The sequence below is a fragment of the Polyodon spathula genome, chromosome 2, assembly GCF_017654505.1.
Source record: "Polyodon spathula isolate WHYD16114869_AA chromosome 2, ASM1765450v1, whole genome shotgun sequence".
Lineage (NCBI taxonomy): Eukaryota > Metazoa > Chordata > Actinopteri > Acipenseriformes > Polyodontidae > Polyodon > Polyodon spathula.
In genome coordinates, this window is record NC_054535.1 from 11,010,185 (window position 1) to 11,034,554 (window position 24,370).

The 24,370-nt window shown below is 36.8% G+C and overlaps 1 protein-coding gene across 4 annotated transcripts in view; it reads left to right on the forward strand.

Moving 5' to 3' along the window:
• Positions 1-22,899, forward strand: part of slc2a9l2 (solute carrier family 2 member 9, like 2) — a 149,388-nt gene extending 126,489 nt beyond the window's left edge. For all 4 annotated transcript variants that reach the window (XM_041276219.1, XM_041276193.1, XM_041276204.1 and 1 more), the window contains 2 exons: positions 14,356-14,483; positions 22,164-22,899. In XM_041276219.1, the coding sequence (XP_041132153.1) occupies positions 14,356-14,483; positions 22,164-22,421 (386 nt within the window). In that variant the 3' untranslated portion in view covers positions 22,422-22,899. The remainder of the gene's footprint in view (positions 1-14,355; positions 14,484-22,163) is intronic.
• The last annotated feature ends 1,471 nt before the right edge of the window (positions 22,900-24,370 follow it).

Sequence of the window (24,370 nt, forward strand, 5' to 3'; positions counted from 1 at the left end):
TCCTAAGAGGCTGAAAACAGTACATCACATTTGTTGTTGTCTTGAAGGTTCCATTACTTTTGGGAGTCAATTTACGATACAGACCTTGAACAGGTCCAATTATCTGCAAACTCCTAGTTTCATTTTGGGTTATTAAATACTTATTTATTGCACTTCACAGTTTCATGGATTTGTTGCTTCATACATATTGGAAAAGCACTGGAGGAATTATTGAGCGTATCCCGCAGAAGTTAATTATTTCCCCCAATAAACTTGGATCATATAAAACGGAATTCATGACTTCCCTTATGTGTCCTTGTATTAAATGTAATAGTCATCCCTTTCTTCTCCTTTACAGTTGATAGCCTTGCAATTAAAAATCATTTTATGTGAAACAGTGCATCCTCTTTCAATACTAAGACATGGAGACACATTGCTGCTCACGATAATGAAACTACAATTCTCTGTGAAACTCCTTATCCCAGTATTCATCATGTGCACATTCTTTAAAGACTTTCGTGTAAGATTGGAATAAAACGTTTTTACAAAAATTATTTTTTTCTAGTGTTCTAGACCAATGGTTCGCAAAGTATGGGACGCGAAGAGTCAGTAAGGGGGACGCAACCACGAAAGGGGGCAGTTCTGTAAAAAAAAAAAAAAAAAAAAAATATATATATATATATATATATATATATATATATATATATATATATATATATATATATATATATAAGGATAGAACATTTTAAATAAATACATAAATGACAGTTAATTAGTCCAAGCACCTTTCAAATGAGCTACTGACGATCACGCTAGGACTTGCAGAACCGGAGAGATCAAGTGGTGAGTGTGAGTAAATACAGCCAAAATGGCGGCTATCATGTATCTGGCGCAAAGACTAAATTTTTTTAAAGCAGTAATATTTTAACAGATTTTTTTTTCCTCAGATTTTATGTAAAATCGTATATATTTTTTTTTCTAGATGTCCATATTTAGCTAAATACACAAATGTTAACAAACACATTCTTAAAAGTAAATACTTTAATATTTTAAAATACTGTAAGGGCCGCTCTGCAGACTGATAGGTTAAGACTTAATAGGCTGATTTTAAATGTGTTTTCAACATTTATAAATTATATCTGAAAGTGCAAATTTCTAAACTTTTAAGAAGGGGGACGGGGGGGGGGGGGACGGGACACCAAATGTATGCTAACAAAAAGGGCGGCATATAAAAAGTTTGTACACCTCTGATCTAGACTGAGGGATAACTTTCCATACTACTTAGTAGGGCTATGTCCGAAGGTTCGTTCGCTAGCCACGGACCCAATGATTGTTTTAAACCTCCGAAGGTTTGTCAGACAGGCACACGCACTGTATTGTTTTTTCTTCCTGTTAACAGAAACTGTTTTACAATGTGTGAATACTGTAAATCACATGCACAATTCGATCTTTTCATTTGTATAATGCATATTAAATAAATAAAAGTTGTTATTAAAATCCGCTACCTAGCAACTCTATATGGCACTGCTGCCGTGTATGGAGCAGGATATATTATCCAAACAGTGGGCTCATACCTGTAGTGACTATAGCTTCAGCAAAATATGTACGGAATACTTAGTGTATAAGGTTGTTTGAAACAGACAAAAAACACGGTAACACTAATAATTTTAATTTCGAAAACTGAGCACCGTTGTTGTCCAGAGGCAAACCTTTACTTTCGTCATTTGTAGTCTCGACAGTAAAGTGTTGTAGCGTAAGGCGTATGCTGTATTGAAGGAAATGTCTCCAAACCTCTCTGCTGTTTATGATTTTTTTGTTACATGACCAGATAACCAAAAAAAAAAGTTGAATACAAACTGTTCAAGCGGCTCGATTCATGGAGGCAATCTCTGGGGTCACTTGACAAGCGTAAGTTCATATACTGTTAGTATTATTAATATTTTTTGTAGTAAAATGTAACTGATAACTTGATTGGAACGGTGACTGTTAAATTTTATCCGCAGCAGTTCGAAGGTCAAAATTTTCCGCTCGTTGCAGCCCTACTGCTTGGTTACAGCCTTTGTTTTACGGGCTATGTCAGTAAAGGGCTATGCAGTTGAAGTTTACGGATGACCTTTAGAATATCAGTTTGGCAGGGCCGGCATAAGGATTTTTGTCGCCCTCCCTTTTAACTCTTTTTTTTCAGGGAGACCCATAGCCTCGGACACGCACTCCATGAGTGCACACACACAAACAGCGTTACCCGTACAATACACAGAACACATTTTTTCTATAGGGGCAATAATAAACTGCAGAAATCTTTTTTTTTTTTTTTTTTTCTTTTTTTTCTGCACCTTTAAGCAGTGTTGCCAATTTAGCACATTTCTGACTGACTGTGAGATTTGTTGTCAAAGGCAACTAGCTACAAATCTAGCGATTTCCATGACAGTTAGAGAATTTGAGAGATATAAAAATCGGTAAAACGTTTTGATTATCCTGTAGTAGCAACGTCCTTGTATAAGAATCATTGTCAGGGTATTTAAATTAAATCCAGCAAAGCCCCGCCCCTTTTGAATACACAAGTAACTTCAATGTGTCTTTTGCTTAGCAACGGGCTCATCAACCACGAGCCTGTTCCCAGGGAGACATGATTTTGCGTGACACCGCACCGTTATGATTGCATCCCCCGCGTTACCGTATTTCCAGATTTAGGACTACACCTCTGCTCATGATATGGTTCAGTAACATCAGCAATACGTTTTGCAGAACAGGAAACAGTGATCAAAGATGTTGAACATTTTATGATTAAAGAAATGTGAAGTATAAAATGTAATTATGTACCGTTTGTGCCGCCCCCTTCAATTTGACGCCCTATACAGCCGCCTGTTCTGCCTATAAGGTTACGCTGGCCCTGAATTTTGTGGTTATTTTAATTTGTTTTACTGTACATCCTTGTGGTAAGGATGTCTTGTGGTGACGTCAGACCAGGAAATACAGACACAGTACTGTGAGTGCCATGCGCGGATTTATTTCAAACAAAACGTTTAAACGTAGAGACGAAAGAAAACAGCACGTTGGCCAAAATAAACAGACTAACAAAACACTGACACTAAACCCCAAAACAAGTATCCTGCTGGTCCTGCTAGCACAAGTAGCAATTGTTTTATATTTTATTTTAAACTCTCCTTCTCTCTCCCACATACCTCCTCACTGTACACCCAACCCCAATTGCTAATCATTCAATCTGATGCCGACAATCTGCTTTTGTAATGAATTGACATCTCAGCCCATGTACTTGAATTTAATTAAAGCAAGCTCTGCAGTCAAGAGGAAAGCACATGTCTCATGCTGATGTCAGTATTATTAACTCAATCAGCTGCTGGGAGGAGATCCATTACACTTTAATACCACCAAATCAGAACCAAAGAATATTGTGGATAACTTAGTATTTGACACTGCTTGGTAATCCTTAGTTGTTACTTACTGTATCTTAACATTGAGAAGCACCAAATCCAAGGTTGTGAAGCATATAACTGAATCGTTGTGCATCTACCTTAGGATTACATTTAAATCCCAGCTTTCAATTTGATCATGTTTTAACTGTGTACCTGAGCTATGTCTTGTACTATTTTCCATCAAACTGAATGTTTTTTGTTTTTTTCTTTTTTTGGTGCAGGAAAGTGTTGGCTTGCTCTGTGGTATTTTTCAGTCTTAAAGCAAGTGTAGTGTTTCTTACTTATCTACTAAGAGCAGACTGTTGATGTGCTTAAATTTTAAATATGCTTCTGAGAGCTCTCAGCAGGGGTGCTTTAAATCAAAACAAGATGAATATATTTGTGAAGTGATTACCCAAACTAAGATGTTCTTTAAGTTCTGGTACGGTCCACATCCCTGCCTGTTAATAGTGGCCTTTTGTATTTCCTGAGTAAAGTACCGTAAATTTATGATCACTCCAAGAGTTAATTGCAGGGGAATAGATTACTAGAAGCCACAATTGAAAGAGTATGTAATGGGATTCCGAAAAATATAGTGTTACACGACCCCAGGTGTTGCTACAACTCTTTACATAACGTACCTGTAATTTTCCTTTTCATTGTTAACATCCTGACAACTTTTTACACTTATCATTTTAAAGTATGTTTCAAAGCTTTTTTTCAAAGTGGCCGCTCTAGTGCTGTGATAGTGTAAGGATTATTGCCTGCATTGTCAAACAGGTAATGTGGTATGGAACTGAAAAGCCAGAGCAGTTGTTACAAGAACAAAACATAAGAAATTCTAGAACAAGAAAAGGCCTTTTAGCCCACCTGTACTCGCTCGCTTCATTATACCCCGGGGAATTATGCGATTATGCACATGTGTAATTTTACACATAAAATGTATAACCACGCATAGGCACGTAATATTAAATAATATCACCGTTAACAGAGAAGGATAGAGAAAAATGTTGGATCATACTGAGGATAAAGGGAACATTGATCGATCTTTCCAGAAAATGCCACGACAAAGGTCCCACGTTGCAAATGTATCAGCAGAAGAGACAGTGAAAGATGTTCTTTGCTTTGCTTTGTACGCTATGAAGGCAGCGCCCAATGCAATCCAGAGTGCCCTACCGCCAGGGGAAATTACATCAACCTGCTTTGGTCAGCGATAGCTGACCGTCTTCATAATTCAAAGACATTAGCTTTCAGATACATAAATGCAATAACAAATACAGCTGATGTTGAGCTCAGCTGCTCGTTGTATAATCTTGTCCTGTCCAATCAGAGGTGTTCTCTTTTGGAAGACAAACAAAGCACTGGTGTTCCTTTATTTCAATCTTAGAATTTAAGAAATGAAATACTTTTGTTCTGTGTACATACTTGTACAGAGATACCGCATAATTCCATGGGGTGTACTTAATGCAAACGTGGTCTGTTAGTACTCAGAAGATCCGTGGCTGGAAATCCGTGGCTAAGCGGACTGCCCTTCCTCCAGGCAGCTAGCTAAAGGTCTTATTATGGTCACAGAGAGGATTATGCAGTGTGTTTTTTTTTTTTAATCGCTCTTCCTGCAGTGATTTTGAGGACAGATCTCAAACCCCAGTGCATTGTAGTGGCCATTTAAAGAAAAGAAAAGACCTTTGAAACAGTTGTCAGGATGTTAACAATAAAAAGAGAAATTACAGTTACATTATTGAAACAGTTGTAGCAACACATGGGGATGTATAATTATTTTTCAGAACCCAGTTACTTACTGTTTAAGTGATAAGGTATTTGCTTTTGACAAATACCTTACGAAACCTTGTCCTACCCATTCTTTGAAGCTTATTAACTGAATCATGGTTTTTGCTGCTACTTTTAACCTTCCACAGAGTGGTGTTTTTTTTAAATTAAACTCATCCAGTAGATGTGTTGAGATAAGAAATAAAAGAAGAAAGGAAAGAGAAGACACGGTCGTCTTCTTTTCAAGTCCAGATAAGTGTAGTTTATTGAAGATAAAAGTTCTGAGTTGCAAATTTACAACCAGACATCTTAAAGGTTACATGGTGACAACCGTTTGCACGGATCAGAGCAATACAAAAAAAACATTTCAGTATTTTCAGCTTAAATGCAGTCTCTCAGTGACATCATGATTTTTCCTTAAACCAATCAGAAAAAGACACAAATCTCTTATCACTTGGTTAATTGTCTATTTGTCTTAACCCTAGCTTCAAAGCATCTGGTTCACTCCAGTTTATCTTTGAAGTAGCCATTTTTTATAACCCTGATAAAATCAACTGTAATTTCCTAAGAAAACCTGTTTTATATCTAGTTTGTAAAGATATTTAACAATATGCTGGTACCTCTTACACAAAAACAATGATCCACCCTAAATGGGAAATGCATTAGAACTGAACATCAAAGGAGAGGCCAAAACCTATTTCAAAATGCCTTGGAGGTCAGCCTTGTCCTAGCAAGGACAAAGAGACCAGAAAGATTTATCAACTTACTGTCTAAGTAGGAATTTAACCAGAATCTGACTTAATCTTTAACCCATTCTGTGAGTTCTAAGACCAAAAATTAATTTATATCTAAATAAAATGTTCCAACAAGATACACAAACTGTGGTCTTCCATTGGTTTGGCTGAATGCAGTTTACCATGGAATGTAGCTAGTTTGTTACATGTTTCACATAATAAAACTCCTGCAGCACCATAGTTACTGTACAGAAAGTAGGAACTTTGTGTGATGTCACACAGTGTGGTGCATCTGGGCAGAACAGATAGACACTGGGGAAATATTTGTGTGTGAAACACAAACGGATAAAATGTTATGGCATAAAAATATGAAAAGGTCTAGCCAAGAGAGTAAAACCATGATATGAGAAGTGCACTTACTATATGTAAGAGTATGCTTGACAGGGTAACTCAACCCGTTCCAACAAGTGTGCATTAAATAAATAGGTTCACTTGGTGGAGTGGCTTGTGATTTTTTTAGGCTATTCCACTACATTCTTTCTCATTCCAGCAACCTACCTCTCAGCAGGAATACAGAGACATTGGTTGTTGGGTATCAGTGAAATTGCAGTAGTTTTAATGATAAATGATAAAATAACGACAAACTAAATGGTGACATCAATTTAACGTTTTTTTAAGTAGATTATTGTTGTCTGTTTTTAGAAGGAAGGTGCTTTTACACAAGTAAACTAAAACTCAGGGTTCACTAAATAAAACGAATTTGAATCCAATAAAAACCCAATCCTATCCAAAAATAGAATGCTGCTTCATGATCCGCTCTGTTTCCCTGTTGTGTGAGGTCATACTCCAAACACACTACTGCCAAAGTAAATATCTAATTTTAAAACATATTAATCCACCTCTGAAAAATGGAAGAAAAAAAAAAGTACCAAAAAAATGTTAGTCACTAAATCATTTTCAGTGACTGCTCTCTTAGTAATTGATCGAGAACTGCTGTTTTTAAAACATTCTTTTTTAAAAAAAATTATAACACATTGCTTTGTTGATCATAATTTAAAAAAGGAGCATTTACTGATGGTTAAGATCTTTTCCAGATTGTATTGCGTAAAACTTTTGAGTAGCTTCTGTTCATTGTGCAGTGGAAGATAGATTACTGTGTGTGCAGCCTGGAATATTTATTGAGTAGGCTTTCTTTATGAACTGTGCCATTACACTGTGTAACAAAAATAATTTTTTTTTTGTTCTTGGGTAGTAAGTGTTATTTCCTAATTGCTTATGCCTCAAAAGTATAGAAAATGGCTATTATTCCCCACAGACTTTGCTTTTGTGACCAGGACAGTGATATTTCAAAATATCACTATTTCCAATGGGAAAACAGGCAAATGTGTGTCTTTTCGTTCACATAAAGTCAGAAAAAAACAACATATGAATCCAAATTAACATGTATTTACATTAAAGTAATACAAAGATGACTACAAAAGATTTAGAAGTGAATAGTTTTTACAATTATACTGTATTTACTAAATCTTTTGTAGTCATATTTGTTTTACTTTAATATAAATACATGTTAATTTGGATTCATAAGTTGTTTTTTTCTGACTTTATGTGAATGAAAAGACACACATTTTCCCATTTTCCCCATTGGAAATAGTGATATTTTTAAATATCACTGTCCTGGTCACAAAAGCAAAGTTTGTGGGGAATAATTGCCATGTTCTATACTTTTGAGGCATAAGCAATTAGGAAATAACACTTACTACCCAGGAACAAGCATTGTGTTACATAGTGTTATCTGTCTGCCAAGTTTAAATGAATTTGTTGGGCTGTAATCATTTTCCATCTATAACCATATAATCAGAAAAAATGGTCAATTATTTGCCGCATGTACCTCTGGGTATTACATCAGAAAATATGTTTTTATCAGTTTATATTTAATGTATTTTATATTATCTGTAACATGAGACCCTATGTGCTAACTCTATCAGTGCAAATTACTATTTTCTGAAACCTGGAAAAATGTTTCTAATGGAGCGTGTACAGGCTTTGCTGCATTGGCATTGTTTAAGCCACTTAAAAGAATCTTGAAATAGCAACTATTTGCACTGATGTCATCATGTTTTTTTTTAAATGTATAGGTTATTAATTTTGCAAAAAAAACACTTACCTTTTGAAAATGGAACACATCTAAATAATAATGTATTATTTATTTATTTATTAATTTAATTAAATTCAGGGAACTATGTAAAATGATATAGCATATAGCCCACTCAGTGTTGAGTGTTACCAAGCTGCATTGCTGATGCTGAATCACTGGGATCTTTTAAGGCCCCATCTTGTCTTAAGATGCAGTACTAGGAACAAACCTTAAAATGGGCCAAATGCCCTGCTCTTGTCCATATTTGTTTTGTTGTTCTTATGCTTTTATGATAAAACTCTTTGTTTCTTAAGTTTTGATCAAGTTTTTTTCATCATTATAGAACTTCTAAAAAAAAGTTTGATTTAGTTTATTGTGACAAAATAGTTATTATTTGAAATGAAAGACATTGATACATTTCTAGTGCAATACTGTAAGTTGACGTGGTTCAAAGCCGAGGATATACTGTAGATGACTATTACATTAATGTAAGATCAATTTAACGCATGGCAGCAAACATAATAATAGTGTTAACTGTCATCAGCAAGAAAGGCTTCACGCAGATGTTTTTGTAAGATTCCTAAAGTTGATTTTTTCCTGATTTGATCTTTAAATAAGCACCACTCATTAGTTCATAGGGAAGATAAATCAGTTCTTCTGAGTCACCCAGTTGTTTTTTAACAGTTGTTGGCATTGAGTTATTATATTTATCTATTATTTAAAGCCAATATTACATCGTTGGCTTTAGATGATAGATAAATTCAGATTTTACATTCTGAAATATGTGATGAACAGGCTATTCTTAAATACATGATCCCACTTTTTCATTTACAGAATGTAGGGTGTGTAACTTTATACCATCTCTTGAAGTGGTTTAAATTTACTTGACATTACATTAACACTTATTCAGTTTAAACATGCAAATTTACTTACCATCTTTTGTATAAAAGATGCATATATCAATACATATATATATATATATATATATATATATATATATATATATATATATATATATATATATATATATATTTAGATATTGAGGTGAATAAAGCCATCCACTTGTATATTGCTTCATCCTGTATTCACTTGTTCAGAAAGCAGGCTTGGATAAATCAATCAATTTCTGTCAGATTTTTCTTCTCATTAAAAATACACACATGATGATCAGCCTGTCAGTGACACTCATCTTTTGCCACAGCTGTAAAATTTGATCTAAAATAACCTTTTGTGATACACACAGATGGCGAGATTACTTCATATGCCACCATATTCTGAGAACAACCTATGTGAAAAAATATCTTCAGCAAGCTTCATCAGAATATGCAAAGGGGTTCCTTGGATACATTTAAAAAAAGAACATTACATGTAACATACAGACAGTCAGCCCCCAAATTATATAACTTAACAAATTGAAAAGCAGTTCTGTATACTGTGTGCAAAGCTCTAAAGTGTGACACATGTATAAGTCTCATATAATATGCATCCCCAAATAGTGATAAGGATTAATCACAGGATGTTTGCCTGCACATGTGATCTAATCTATTCAAGTGGAAATGTTCTAAAAGTACATTTGAGGGTCCATTTTACCAAGTTTATTCTATATTCTTTGTGTGTCACAGAAGGTGTGCATTCAAGATAAAGTTGAATAAGAAATTGATACTGCATTTTTTAATTAAAACAGGATAGAGTGAAGCAGTAGGGATGTTCAAAACATGTTGTCTTCAGCATTACAATGACTTGCTCATTCACAGCTCTGACAAACTCTATTAAAGTGTAATTAAAATGAAGATAAAAATTTGTTTTTTTTTTATTATTATTTTTATTTGTTTATCACTTATTAGACTGGAGCATATCAAAAAGATAAATTGTTCAGAGAAAGAATCAGAAAAGCTGTTTTTTTCAATTATCAATTAACTATAGTTCCTGCACACTGATAGAAAGACACCCTCTGAAACACTTGCTGAATACTGTGCATTTATAAGGCCAAGAAGCCTTCTGCCTTTCACACACACACACACACACACACACACATGCATGCACGCACACACAGACAAGAAAGAACGCAAAAGACGCTGCAAATATAAACCTCTCGTATATTAATGTTTGTATAAATGCATGTTAAGTACAACTAACTGAACTTTTAACTATTATTATTATTATTATTATTTATTATTATTATTATTATTATTATTATTATTATTATTATTATTCATAGTAGTCGTCGTATTTTCTTTCTAGAATACTTTTCACCACACAGAACTGGAATGAAGTGTTAGCATCAATTGGCATATTGTGCAACAAGTAATGGATGTAGATAACAAACAACATAAATGTACCGTATCGCTTTAAATAAAGGCTTTTGTTTGAATGTTTATAATATTACAAGACATCCACGTTTCATTATAATGTGTGTGTGTGTGTGTGTGAAGTGGATTCTGCACCTGGCACTTCTACCACAGCTGCAGACCAGCAGTCAGTGGCTTCTCAGAGCAGAGGCAGGGTACAGGGACTGGCAGATGTATACAGGAACATTAGGATGCTCAGCCTGGTACTCTGCCTATAGAACTGCCAGTGCATGAAGCTGCTTAGGAACCTTGTTTGTATTTTTACATATCCCCCTGTTCTCAATCTTATATTCATACAGGCCTCAGGATAATACCGTTTTTTATTGTATTGTAGTTTAAGCCCATTTTCCCACTTACATTTATAGACTACTTTAATTAAATAAAACTTTTAGATGTTATGAATATCTACTTTTTAAGTAGTAAAAATTGTAATTAGTAAAAGTTTTATTTTATATACTTTTATGTGCGTGTGCGCATTAGAAAGGTAAGAGACACAAACAAGTAAAGGCTTACTCACACTACAGCGTTTATTCTCAATGTTTTTTGTTATTGAAAAATCAAACTTATGGAATTGAATACCGCCTTTCACACTTGAGCGTAATTGCGGTGAAAAACACGGCGAAAAAAATGTGATGAATGCGGATTCGCTATAATAAAATACCACTGCCCGCGTAAAAAATACTGGTATGTAAAATAATAAATAATAAAATGAAAGCAGAGGTAGCTTATTTGATCTAATTCAACCACAATACTTCACACTGCAGTTTATGTTGTTTCTGAGCTGCAGTGTTTACAGAAAGTGGATGGGTTTACTTCAATTCAACCCATTGCTGGTAATTCTGCTGATAGATTATATACAATTCGGTGTTTTGCTTCAACAGTAAAACTTTTATATGTTTTTTTGTATGTTTTTATTGATGGTATGTCATACCTGCTATTTGTTTTCACCACTTCGCAAACCACCCTTCTTTAACCTGTTTGTATTTAACAATGCAATGCTGCTTATAAAGAACAATGCACTGCTAGAACCAGGTGTTCCAATGGTCATTTGAAGAAGAGGAAAACGCTCATGATTTCCATTATATGAGAGAAGATGTTAAAACGTCGTGCTGATTTGAATTCGGCTCTCACCAAGATAAGCACCAACAAAGACGTAGCTTTACAGTAAACTAATGTGATTCCTCTGCATCTCCATCCATTTACTTTGCTTTCCATCTGATGATATAGATATCCTTCTGTCTGGTGTTGATGGCTGAAGTGTAATGCTGGCTCCAGGGATCAGCTTATTTTGCCTCCCCAGCGCATCAGCACACACAAGGCTGCGATGCTGGCTCTGGGGATCAACCACAATATGGGGACCTCAGCACATCAGCATAACAACCGTCTTATTGAGCTAAGTAGGGTACGTCTCTGGGGTCTTCTAGTGGGCACCTTCCATCCTCAATGTTTCCTCAACTAGCCCACAACACCTTGAGGGCTCGACAGTGATTCTGGCATTCCAGCATCACCCCCCTCCGCCCCCACTCAATTCAGCCCAGCTTACTTACCCGTACATCAGCTTTGCTTTCTTCCTATTGTGCTTGAGATCCCCAGCCAGAATCTTTCCATCTCAACCACAGCCAGTTGCTGCTTCAGATAAGTTCTTCACTGTGTGATGTAACTCTTGGCCACTGAACCCAACAGTTCTGAGAAACCGGGTTTTAGAGTGTGCCACAAATCCTCAACAACCCACCTCCACTGGGTAAACTTGGACTCTCCATCCTCGCTCTTCCACTTCAGCAGCCAGTTGACCATACCAAAATTTCTTCCTCTCATACGCCTCATCCACAGCATCCTCCCATAGCACTGTTAACTCTACCATATGAACAAGGTGAGCTGATCCAGACCACAAGACAATGTCTGGTCGAAGGTTAGTGATGGCAATCTCAGGTGGAAAAATAAGTCGTTGACCAACATCTGCCAGCATTTTCCAGTCTCTAGCATCTTCCAGTTGTCCTGGGCGAGGACTGGTTTTAACGCCTTTTTTTGGTGGTTGCTCTCCTTGATGGAGGAATATCGTCTTTTGTGTTTGTTGCTTTGATGGAACTGGTGGCAACTTATTGGTCAGGTTATGCTTGTTTTCCAATGCTAAGGCCAAACATCGCAGCACCTGGTCATGGTGCCAAGTAATCCACCCTTGGCTAACACCCACCTTACATCCTGTCAAAATGTGCCTTAATGTTGCAGGTGATGAACACAAAGTACATGAGAGATCCTCACCCACCCAGAGGTGTAGGTTCTGTGGTGATGGGAGAACATCATATGTTGATCTTATGAGGAAACTGATCCTGCTCTGTTCCATTGTCCATAGGTCTTGCCAGCCAATCTGGCATTGTTCCACACTTTCCCACTCATCCATTCTCCCTGCTTGGCTGGGAAACAGCCTTTACACACCTCATCCTGTCCTCCTGCTTTTGCAACTCATTGACTACTAGCTTCCTCCGTTGAGCTGGGGTTGCCTTATGCCATGTAGGAGGAGCTGAACTGAGATCAAGACTCCCTCTTCCATGTTGAACTTGCCCCATAATATCACTGATTCGAAGGGCAGCCTGAGCATCTTCCACAGCTTTCTTTGCCGCCCACTTTCTTCCAGTTTTCAGCACAGGTGCTGCCGCCCTTACTCTTCTGTCGTGTGACTCTACTAATGTCATTTCTAGTCGGACCTTGGCGCACTTAAATTCCTCGGTTAGAGTGGAGACTGGTAGCTGCAGTATTCCTTTACCATAAAGTCCCACTCTGCTGAGGCAGCGTGGAACTCCCAACCATTTCCTGAAGTAACTGATTAAAGCTTCCAGCTTCTCAACTGTTGTCAAGGAAACCTTGTACACAGTCAGTGGCCACAGCAGTCTTGGCAGTAGACTAAACTGAAAGCACCAGAGTTTCAGTTTGCCTGGTAAAGCGCTGCTGTCTATGCTCTTCAACCCTTCCACTACTTGCTGTCTAACTTCTCCCACACGAACTGTGTCCTTTAGATCCCTGTCGTATCATCTAAGACTTTTCACTGGCTTCTCGGACACTGTTGTCATTGCCTCATCATTAATATGTGAATATATAAATCGCTGTGAATTGGTGGGTGTAAAAGACGCAGTGAATAAATGCTGTAATGTGTTTAACCCTTTATGCGTGAATTCGGAATGTGCGCGACAAGATGTTAATTCTTTTCTTTTAATTTTTTTAAATCTTAATGGCAACGCAAGTTCTCCTCATGATATTCATAGTTGTTCTTTTCCTAATTACTAGGCCTATATGGACATTTAAATATCTCCTCCCCCTAAATGTCTATGAATTGAGTAATCCGCATTGGTGCGGCCGACTTTTATTTTCCTAAATCAGAATAGCATATGAATGCATTTCCTGAAAAGTACGGCAAAAACATTGAGGAAAACTGTCATGACTTGTGCATGTAAACGCCGTCTATGAGTTCAGAAACAAAACACACAATATGGTGATTAGAGTAAGTAGACGGGTACAGAAAAATAGTATTATACGTCCCCTTGTGTTGCTACTCCTGTTTAAATAACATACCTGTCATTTTTCTTTTCATTGCTAACATCCTGACAACTTTTTACACTTTCAGGTCTGTTTCAAAGCTCTTTTAAAAATGGCCGATCTAGTGCACTGGGGTTTGAAATCTGTCCTCTATAATCACTACAGGACGAGCGATTTAAAAAAAAAAAAAAGTTTGTAAGTGTAAAAAGTTGTCAGGGTGTTAACCGTGAAAAGAAATGACAGATACGCTATTTTGACAGTTGTAGAAAGACCTGGGGACGTGTAATGCTCTATTATTCGGAACCCCGCTAATTACTCTTTAAGCACAAGATAATTAAATAAAAAATACAAATAAAATAAGAGTGAAAATTGTCTGAAAATGAAGCTACCACCTCTTGTTAAGGTTGGTATTTTGTGATGAGCCCTACCACTGTCCTTTTTTTGTTTCTCAGGTGGAATTCCTTTCATTCTCACTGGAGAGCTGTTTGAACAGTCATATCGACCTGCCGCCTTTGTGATTGCTGGGACAGTGAGCTGGCTCTCCAGCTTTGCCGTAGGACTTCTGTTTCCCTTCATCCAGGTAAATATACAGAAGAAACTGCAACCACTGTGTGTTAAAAACACAAAGACAGGGACTGCTATTGATGGGCAAGAGCTGCAAGTTTTCCTGAGACATTTTACTTGAAAGAAAGAAACAAAATCTCTTTGATTTATTAGTGTATTTAATTATAGATATTGCCCTAAGATAAAAACAGAAATTTTGGACCATTTCAGCAATATTTAGATTTTCTTTTTCTTTCAAAATCTGTGTACTGTTTTGGCACCATGGGAGTGTAGTTTCATTGTTGTCATTCACTGTATCACTTGTCACTTTTAGGTTTCAGAATCCCTTTAATATTTTTTAGATCAAGATTGACATCTGATGTTTAATTTTTGTTTGCTTGTGAAAAGAGTGAGAGACAAAACACCATAGCAACGGCCGGCCAATGTTTTGCGCGCAGTAAGACGGAGGTCTTGTTAAATAGAATATCTTTTGAAACGCCATTTCTAATAAACTGCAATATTATTGGCTGAAGCAGTTTTGAGTGAAGCTGGATTTTTATTGGTTAAAATATTAGTGTGTGCTCCCATTGGCTAGAAAGGTTGCAGTGTTTTCGGCACAGTGCGAGATTGACAGTTGGAAGTTTGTCTGTTTGTTGGGAAGTTTGAAGGGAAGTTCATCTGGTTGATTGGAAATTTACAGGTCAAGCACAGAGCAAACGCTTTGCTTTAAAGTTCGTACAGCCTTTCGTATTAATGAATTGACAAATTAATTAATGAAGTATAGATGAATTAACAAATAATTTTATGAATTACTGTATGAATTGACAAATTTATGGACAAATTGCTGGACAAATGGACCAATTCATGAATTGACAAACAAATTATTAAATTAATGGCTGGATTATTATTTTTTTTTGCGTTAATGTGCTGCTCCTTTTTGTTTTTATTTGTTCAGACTCTACAGGTAATTTTTTTACTATGGATTTCCTCATAGTGGACACACAGAAGGCCCTCTAATTCAAATTGCATATTTTTTTCACATTGCAAATAAACAATTGCTTGGCTTGCTTGATGAATTTTCCTTTACTTTTGAGCTTGTTTGAGTTCTTTGAATGCTCTGCAGCACTGGCCACCGTGATTAGGACCCATAGTTAGTGTTATTTCAGCTCTTTGTCCTTCTTGTGCCTCTAGAGTGCCTTTTTAATCAATATGTCCAGTCCTAGAGTATGGAAAACTATTGCTTTTCCCCAAATGCGTACAACCAATGTACACTATATTCCTATTCATCAGTTCCTGGTTCCTGTTCAAAAATGTAACTGAGAATCTAAAAGTTAACTCTTTCAGTTGTCCTTTATATATTTCTGTTTTATTTCAATACCAATCTGTGCTGAAATAAAATACTGTACTTCAGGAACATGTTACACTGATACAGAATGCATTTTGAGATATTTTCTATTCTGATTCAGTCTTCATTAATTTTTTATTTTGTGAGTAAGGGTATTATAAATTCATGGGCATGAAAAACAATTGTTAGTCATGTCTTTGTTAAAAATGTTCAATAGCTATTAAACTTATGAATCTATTACTTACTGTTGTCTTAGTTACCTAAACGTGCAATTACTTACCTTACTGCTAAAATAAATCTCAACAGGAGAAAGGAAACTTGTGACATCAGTCAAGAACAGCTGCAGTAACCTCTTTCTAAAATAGATGAAATCAAAGTGTTCTATCCTTTATATAGAGCATTCCTTTCTATCGACATGAATTACAATACTCTTAGCATCCTTTATATAAGACCATGTAAAAATGCACAAGACAGGGATTGAGGTGGGCCTGTGACATTTACTGTATAAAGATACATAATTTTCGGCCAGTAGTTTTTTTTACTAGGTTCAAGTAATAAGTCATTGCATATATACAGAACAAAAATGAAGATTCATTAATTTGATTATAAAGGGTTACAGTGTTTCCCAATTAGCTTAAAAATAAGTTTCTGTTGTAGAAATAAATACAGATAATCTAGTCATTAAAGTATACTGTAGTATACGCAATGAGCTTTTATTTGCAAGGTCAGCATCATTGCCTAGTTTTTTTAGTCTGCTTGTCCTCAGAGTGTTGCCATTGCTGATTTGCCCTGCACAAAGCTTGTGTATCACTGAGTCCCTGTATATAGATGTACAGAAAGAGACAGGCATGACACCAAGCTTATGACTGCAGAATTCCAAGGTGTTGTTTGACAAGGTATGCAAGATTCAGTGTCATTTAAAATGTATTTAAAATTAACCAAGCTGAAATTCTTAACCAAGGTAAAATATTTTAATAGCTATGTTAAAAATGTAAAAGTAAAAAAAAAAAACAGTATTGATTCAATTCTAAAGTTACATCAGTGTGGTTAAAACTAGGGAATTTTTATGGGACAATTATAAGGCAGCTTTGTTTTATTTATATTTAGTTTTGAATGTATTCAGAATAATTGAAAAAATCAAATTACCAGTACATAGTTGAATCAATTAGACTGTTCAAATTTAATTGAGCTGTATCCTGTGACAAAATACATGTTTAATTCCTACATTAGTATGAGAAAATAGATCTGTTTTATCAGCAGTAGGTCCCAAATGGCTAGGAGAAACCCGGAATCTTGTTTTTAAAATGATGTTTGATTTATTTTCCACATCAGTACAAATGTAATGCATGACACCTTTTTCTCTGTTTGACTTAAGTCTCCTACGTCTGTGCTGCTGTTTTGTTATTTCTTATTAAATTGTAGCCCGAGTGTATCCAGCCTATTTCTCTTGTTCTTACAGGGTCACATTGTTTAGTGAATTCAAACCTGTAGAAAATCAGTCTTTGCTGATATAGTATTTCTTAGTACGTAACTTATTTGTACATAACTCAGTATATAGCTGTGGATTCAAAAAATATAAATACCCTATTATACTACCTATAAAATGCATAATCATGTTTTGAATGGATTAGTAATGGCATGGTTTCAACATGTGGTGGCCGTGCATTATTTAGACAGTGTATCGATAGGGTATGAGTGAGCAAAGGGGTTTGTGTTATAAAACATGCAGCAGAAACATGAAGAAAAGTTATGAAACCAGTACAAAAAGTGAGTGTGACTTTACTGAATTAAATAGCCAAGCCTTATCATTACAGCACAGTGGAAAATATGGTCCAATATACTAGAGGTCGACAAGGACACCCACTCAGTTAATAAATATATAGTTTTAAAAGCCTTGGGTTAAAATAATCACAAATATTGATCTTTTATATGCATAACACCTAGTTCCCTTTCAAGTACGAAATGTAACCGAATGGCCTCTTTTAAGATGCAAAACAATAAATAAGATACACCAAATCTGCTTGCAGAGTCTGTAACGCAATCATGTCCCGCCCCCGTGGACATAAATGAACTACACGCACAGATCTCAAGAAATGGCCTGACAGGAGTAACCTGTTCAGATAAGTACTTGTTACATTTTCTGTTAAAAAATGTTCACATTTATTGTGTTTTACACAAATTATATGTGATATTACAAATTGTTGTATTCGTTTTGCTAATTACACGTATTTGTGCACTTCAGCCTGTTATATCCCGCTGTGGCCTTGTGCCCCATGTGAAGCTGGCGGCTTGAGTCACACCTTCCCTGGGAGCAAGCAACGTAAATCGGCTGACTTGTGTTCTTACCCCAGACTGTAATAGCTCCCAGCTGGAGTTATTTTATTCTCGTTTTGACTTCGGAAAACATTACAAGACAGTTTGTCTAACTTAAGTAGTTGTATAACTGTATTATTGTGTTATTGTATGAGAGAAATCTTTTTCTTCTTTCATTATATTTTTTTGTTTTCACAGACTATGTCTAGTCTTGTCTGCATTGCGTGCTGCGGCACACGTGTAGTGAGAGCCACTGTTGGGCTCAGCAGCACTGCGCAGGACCAGGAGGCTGCTTTGGGAATCCCTCCCACAGCATCTCGATGCCGTTTTGGCGATAGCTTTCAGCATCACTATTGCGAGGGCTGTTAGTTTACTAACAAGCAGGTTTCCCTCAAGCTCATGTGGGTACTGAAGAGTGGTTTTGCCAGTAGCTTTGTATCCCTGTAATGCGAACTGGGCAGACCTGTACCCAGGTACTGAGGTCACTGACTCACTCCGTTCCCAGCCTGGTACCATACTTAAAATTGGGGTTACCACACCGGTACAGTGCCGCTATAAACAATACCGACAAGGGTTAGACTTTATACTAATCCTGCCTTTTGCCGAACACTTTCTCGGCATTCCATGTCAACTAGTCTGAGGAATTCCAGTTTGACCGGGAGCTGCAGCTCTATTCTCTCAGTCCAGTGCGGGCACAGGTGTACTATGTTGAAAAGTCTGCTCTGGGATGAAGTCCCATGGTCAAGCCCTGTCTAAGCAGATGCAGGACTGCCTATGAGCTGGCCAACTTGCCCCCTCCAGAAATCTCACTGCCCATTCCTTCAGGGACATGGCAACTTTGTAGACTTTATTCCAGGTTGCATCTGTCAAGGACATTTGCAATAAAGTGGTGTGGGCTACTCCCCGTACCTTCACTAGGTTCTACAGACAGGTCGTGGATCCTCAAAACCCTGGGTTTGGAACTAGAGTGTGAAGGGTGGCTTCCCAGTTGACTCTTACAACACAGGCATAGAGGGGAGTTTCAGATCTATGCGTGCCATTCAGATCTGTGCGTGCAGTTCAGATCTATGCGTGCCATTCAGATCTGTGCGTGCAGTTCAGATCTGTGCTTGCAGTTCAGATCTGTGCATGCAGTTCAGATCTGTGCATGCCGTTCAGATCCGTGCGTGCAGTTCAGATCCGTGCGTGCCGTTCAGATCCGTGCGTGCCGTTCAGATCCGTGCGTGCCGTTCAGATCTTTGCGTGCCATTCAGATCCGTGCTTGCAGTTCAGATCCGTGCGTGCAGTTCAGATCCGTGCGTGCCGTTCAGATCCGTGCGTGCCGTTCAGATCCGTGCGTGCCGTTCAGATCCGTGCTTGCAGTTCAGATCCGTGCCTGCAGTTCAGATCCATGCATGCCGTTCAGATCCATGCGTGCCGTTCAGATCCGTGCGTGCCGTTCAGATCTGTGCGTGCCGTTCAGATCTGTGCTTGCAGTTCAGATCTGTGCGTGCAGTTCATATATGTCCACGGGGGCGTGACATGACTGCGTCAAAGACTCTGTGACCAGCTTTTTTATATTTTATTCAGGTTTCAGGTCTTAGAGGTCAATGCCCATACAGTAATGGTTATATTTCTATTTCAGGGAACCAGAGTTATGATAATAACGTAGCGTTATGTACTGTATAATGAATAATACACATACCTTTCCTGATCTGTACACTTGTGTAGCTTTTTTTTTTAGTACTGAAAACTATGAGATAAAGTATATAAAAAATGTTTCCCATATGAAATATAGATGATTGCAAACAGAAATATGCTCCATGCTTTGGGATTAACTTCACAATAACTATTGTTATATTTTACAGGTTTTTTGTAAATTTTCACAATAATAAATTCATTTGAAACTTGGGGTGGGTCAGGCAGGCAGGTTTTTAGGTACCCTTGCCTACCTCTAGAATGTATTAAGGAAACCTTTGTACAGTACTCTAGAAAACATTTAAGCAAGTGATAAAATAAATGAATGCATAAATATTATTTATGCATTGAAACAGTAATTTAATTACTCTCCAGTCCCCAAGCGTTACAGGTACAATTGTGGAAGTGTCTCAAGATAAAAAAAATAAAATAAAATAAATTGAAAGTAAATATTATGTCTGCTGACAGTACTTTGCACCCTTTTACTATAAACACTAAAGACTGAGGCAATTTGGACACAACAGAAAATAAATATGTATATTACATTTGTATATTGAAAATATATTTCCTTAAAATCCATTTTATTATTTCCTGGAAAATTGAACTGTCCAATTATAACGTACCAATCTATATTGAACATTTGCATTTGGTTTTATACATTCTTACAATTTGTTTTAGATTAGGTATACAACAGATATGCTTTCTGTGTCTTTTATGTTGTGTTTGTTTATAATCATGGACTTACCAGTACGCCAATGTTTATTATAAAGGTCTTGGCATTTCATCATTTGAAGACATTAAAAAATAGCTCTAAATCTTTCTTGAAATTTTCTTTTCTTTTATTCCTGCTAAAGCTAAAAATAATGTTTCCTTTTGCTGACTTTTGATTTTCCTCTGCAGGAGTCAATACACCCTCTCTTGAGCACACCTCTGTGAGCAATCTATTTTAAATAGTTCTATTTTTACCTTCAGCATACATTACATTTCCAAACTCACTAGTTTGCTCTTTAACATATGCTGTATCACTGTTTCTGGCAAGGCATTGCTGGTAACCATGGCTGGCACTGAATGGTCTTTCCTAAGGTAATAGCAGCATCAGTTTCTGCATATGCTATATGCATGGTATTTAATAACAGATGATTATCTACTTTAATATTATGAGGCTTGCCATGTTTTCATCTGCATCTTTAAACTAGTCTGTAGTACTCTCCACATTAAACAGGTTTCTGCATTCTACAGTTGCGTCAGAAACCAGAAATTTCACAAAGGTCAAAGGTTGCCTTCATCACAGTTGTGTTGCTGCCTTTTATACATAACCCTATCCACCTCCTTTATTCATCTGATGGTGTACTGTTCATTCACAGCCCTCCAGTCTGCCTACATCTTTGTTTTTCCGGCAATGAATTGGTTTAACACCCTCCTCTTGCATCCTTCACACTGGGCACTTAATAGGTACCTTCTTCCTTTTTCAGATCAAGATAAAGTTATCTGTTTCTGTCAGCAATCCCTACTGGGGCAGACAAAAGGTTCAGATATCAATACAATTTCCACTCATTCCCAGTGGCCGATGGGCAGAACAGCAGTGAACTGACTGCTGATGGAATGAGTTTCTGTTTGCAGCCCACTGGGAAAAGACACCAACTGTGTCTATTTATTTTTTCTTGTTTACGTTATATAGTGGTGCCTCCATTAAATGTAATACTTGGGATAATGTATCCAGTGTACAGAAAATCTCAACACACAATAATAAAGATACTAACACAAATACAAAAGGGTATACATATTCTATATAACAGATGTTAAAGAAATGTGTAACATCATCCAAAGTGTCGAAGTATTGTGTGCCAGTGCCAGTGAGTCAACAACTACTGTCTAATGCCAGCAATAAAAAAATGTATATACTATAATAGCATTACAGTCATTGCTGGAACCATACATTTTGTCCAACTAGTGGGCATTAAACTTGAGAATGTAGGCATGTTCCACATTTTTGTCACATCTAGCAACATCAGAGATACTAAGAAAGCAATTCTCACTGTAAACATAATACAAACTAATACCAATGTGTTGCTTAAGGCAGCCCTGCAGGCAAATGTTTACTGTTTTAAATCAATCAATCAAATCCTCTTTCATGATTATACGACCATAACAAAACATATCATTATATTTTATTTTCTGAAGGCTTAACAAAAACAAATAGTGTAAACAGCAGACTTTAAAAAGGTTAACAATGTTAGTTTCTCTAAAGCCTTAGCATGTAATAATTTATAATAGGCAAACTACATTAGTTTTCTCTTTTCTAATCCTGGAAGTGTGCGTGTCTAATTATTCATTCTGTAACTATCTTTTGTTAATGTTTCATTAATTTTTTTCCCCCCATAGGGAGCTTTTGGCGCCTTCTGCTTCATGGTTTTTGCTGCAACGAGCATGACGGGAGCCCTTTTTCTTTATTTTGTCCTACCTGAAACCAAGGGCAAGACTTTTGTTGAAATCAGCCAGTCCTTTGCCAAGATCAACAGGGTAGCAGTATCTATCACAAAGGAGGAAATGGAATGGGTTGCTGCAAAAGTGAAAGTGGAGAACTGTGACACACAAAATGAACATGGTGATGCTATAACAGAAATAGAAAATTCCCTTTGACATTTAGGGGATTCTTGTAATTTTAACCTGGACTTTCATAATCTACCATGGTTAAAAAAAAAAAAAAAAAGTAGTTCTAATCAGAGAATTAGAACTTTGGTATTTAGTGTTATTGTTTGTTGAGGGTATAGGTGATTTTATATGATATTGGGCCTCATTTATAAAGGACACTAAATTTAGAGTTAGCACACGTAACATAGTGAGCCTAATGTGCAGGATAAATATAAATTTACTGCCCTATTTACTAACAGAGAACGCATTAATTTATGTGCACACTGTTTGGTTCATTTACATGCCATAACGCTCACTAAATTTACTGTGAGGCATAATTTAATGTGCACCATAATGTCCGAGGGTACATGTGACCACCTTCAAATAAAAAGCCCCAGCACTTCTGGTGTGTCTTTTGGTCAGTAGCTTATTGTGAAGGTGGATGGCTTACATTGATTTAAAATGAGCAACCAACAGACACAGCACTGAGCAGAGGACAGGCAGAGGCAACGTAAAGTGAAACTGCACTGCTTACCTTTTAATTTTAACATGTATTCCTTGTGTGATGTAAAAAAAAAAGAATAAATAAAGCCTTTTTCCTTTCTCCTTTAATGCATATACAATCAAAGTCTTGTTGTGCAATGGCATATTTTTCTTTTTGTTCTGTTTACTTGAGAAATACTGATTGATGAGACGTAGCATCAGTTCTCTTCCTTGTCGGCATTGTCACCCTGCAGAGCAAGCTCCATGTATCGGGGTGCCAGTGCTATGTGAGTACAATCAATATCACCCATCACACTGGGGAAGGCAGTAACCTGGTAGAAGCCCACTTTCACGTCCTGTAAACTTGTCCTCTGTGTGAGAAATGTTATATAATTCCCTGTGAGCTTTAGCAGGTCATGTTGTATTATACACATGAGTAGCTACTGCTTTTAATAGCAGGGAGCGTGTGAATCCAACTAAACATAGTACTGGACAAATGTGACACTGATCTGATTTTACTTAGTAAAAAGACTGAAGGGGCATAACCCTAAAAGAATAATGATATGCAAACACACACAGAAGAGTTGAATACAAGGTAGTTAGAAATCTGTCAGAACCCTGGAAGCCTTGCTTGCTCCTGCGACACACATAAAAAAAGATCTTTACATAAATTGCAACTGGCAGAATAAATAGCACATACAGTATTATTGTTATATGTGTGATCCTCTCTGGAAAGGAGAGTAAGAAATGGACTATTACTTAATTTCTGACACTATGGGCCTCATTTACGAAAAGGCACTACATTTGGAGTTAGTTTGCACGTAAAGTAGTGAGCCTAACGTGCGCGATAAATCCAAATTTACTGCCCCATTTACTAACAAAGAACACATTAATTTGCTTGCATGTATTTGGCTAATTTACACACCATACAGTGCACGCACATATATTGTGAGCGATAATTTAATTTACACAATAATGTCAGAGACTTACCCGTGACCACCGTGATATCAAAAGCCCCAGCAGTCCAGGCGCATCTTTTGGTCAGTAGCTTATTGTGAAGGTGGCTTACATTGACCGAAAATGTACGATCAGCAGGGGACGGGTAGAGGCAAAGAAAAGTAAAACTGCACTACTTACCTTTTAATTTTACCAAAATTTAAAATCAGTAGCCAAAAAGTAGTTAGAGATGTCATGGAAGCAAAAGGTGGAGGTGAAACACAGAAGATTCCAAAATCGTTAGCCAGACGGCAAGACAATATGTCTGATTTGTCTGATTTGTAGAGCAACAGTTGCAGTTCTGTAAAATTATAACATACAACGTCACTATGACATGCTGCACAAAGCAACATATTTTGAGTTTACTGGAAATTGAAGAAGCTATGGAGTCTCAACTAAAGGTTTTTCTGAAAATTAAAAGAAAAAATGAAAATGCTGTGGATTCCATTAACAAGGAAAGGAAACACAGGAAAGGACGG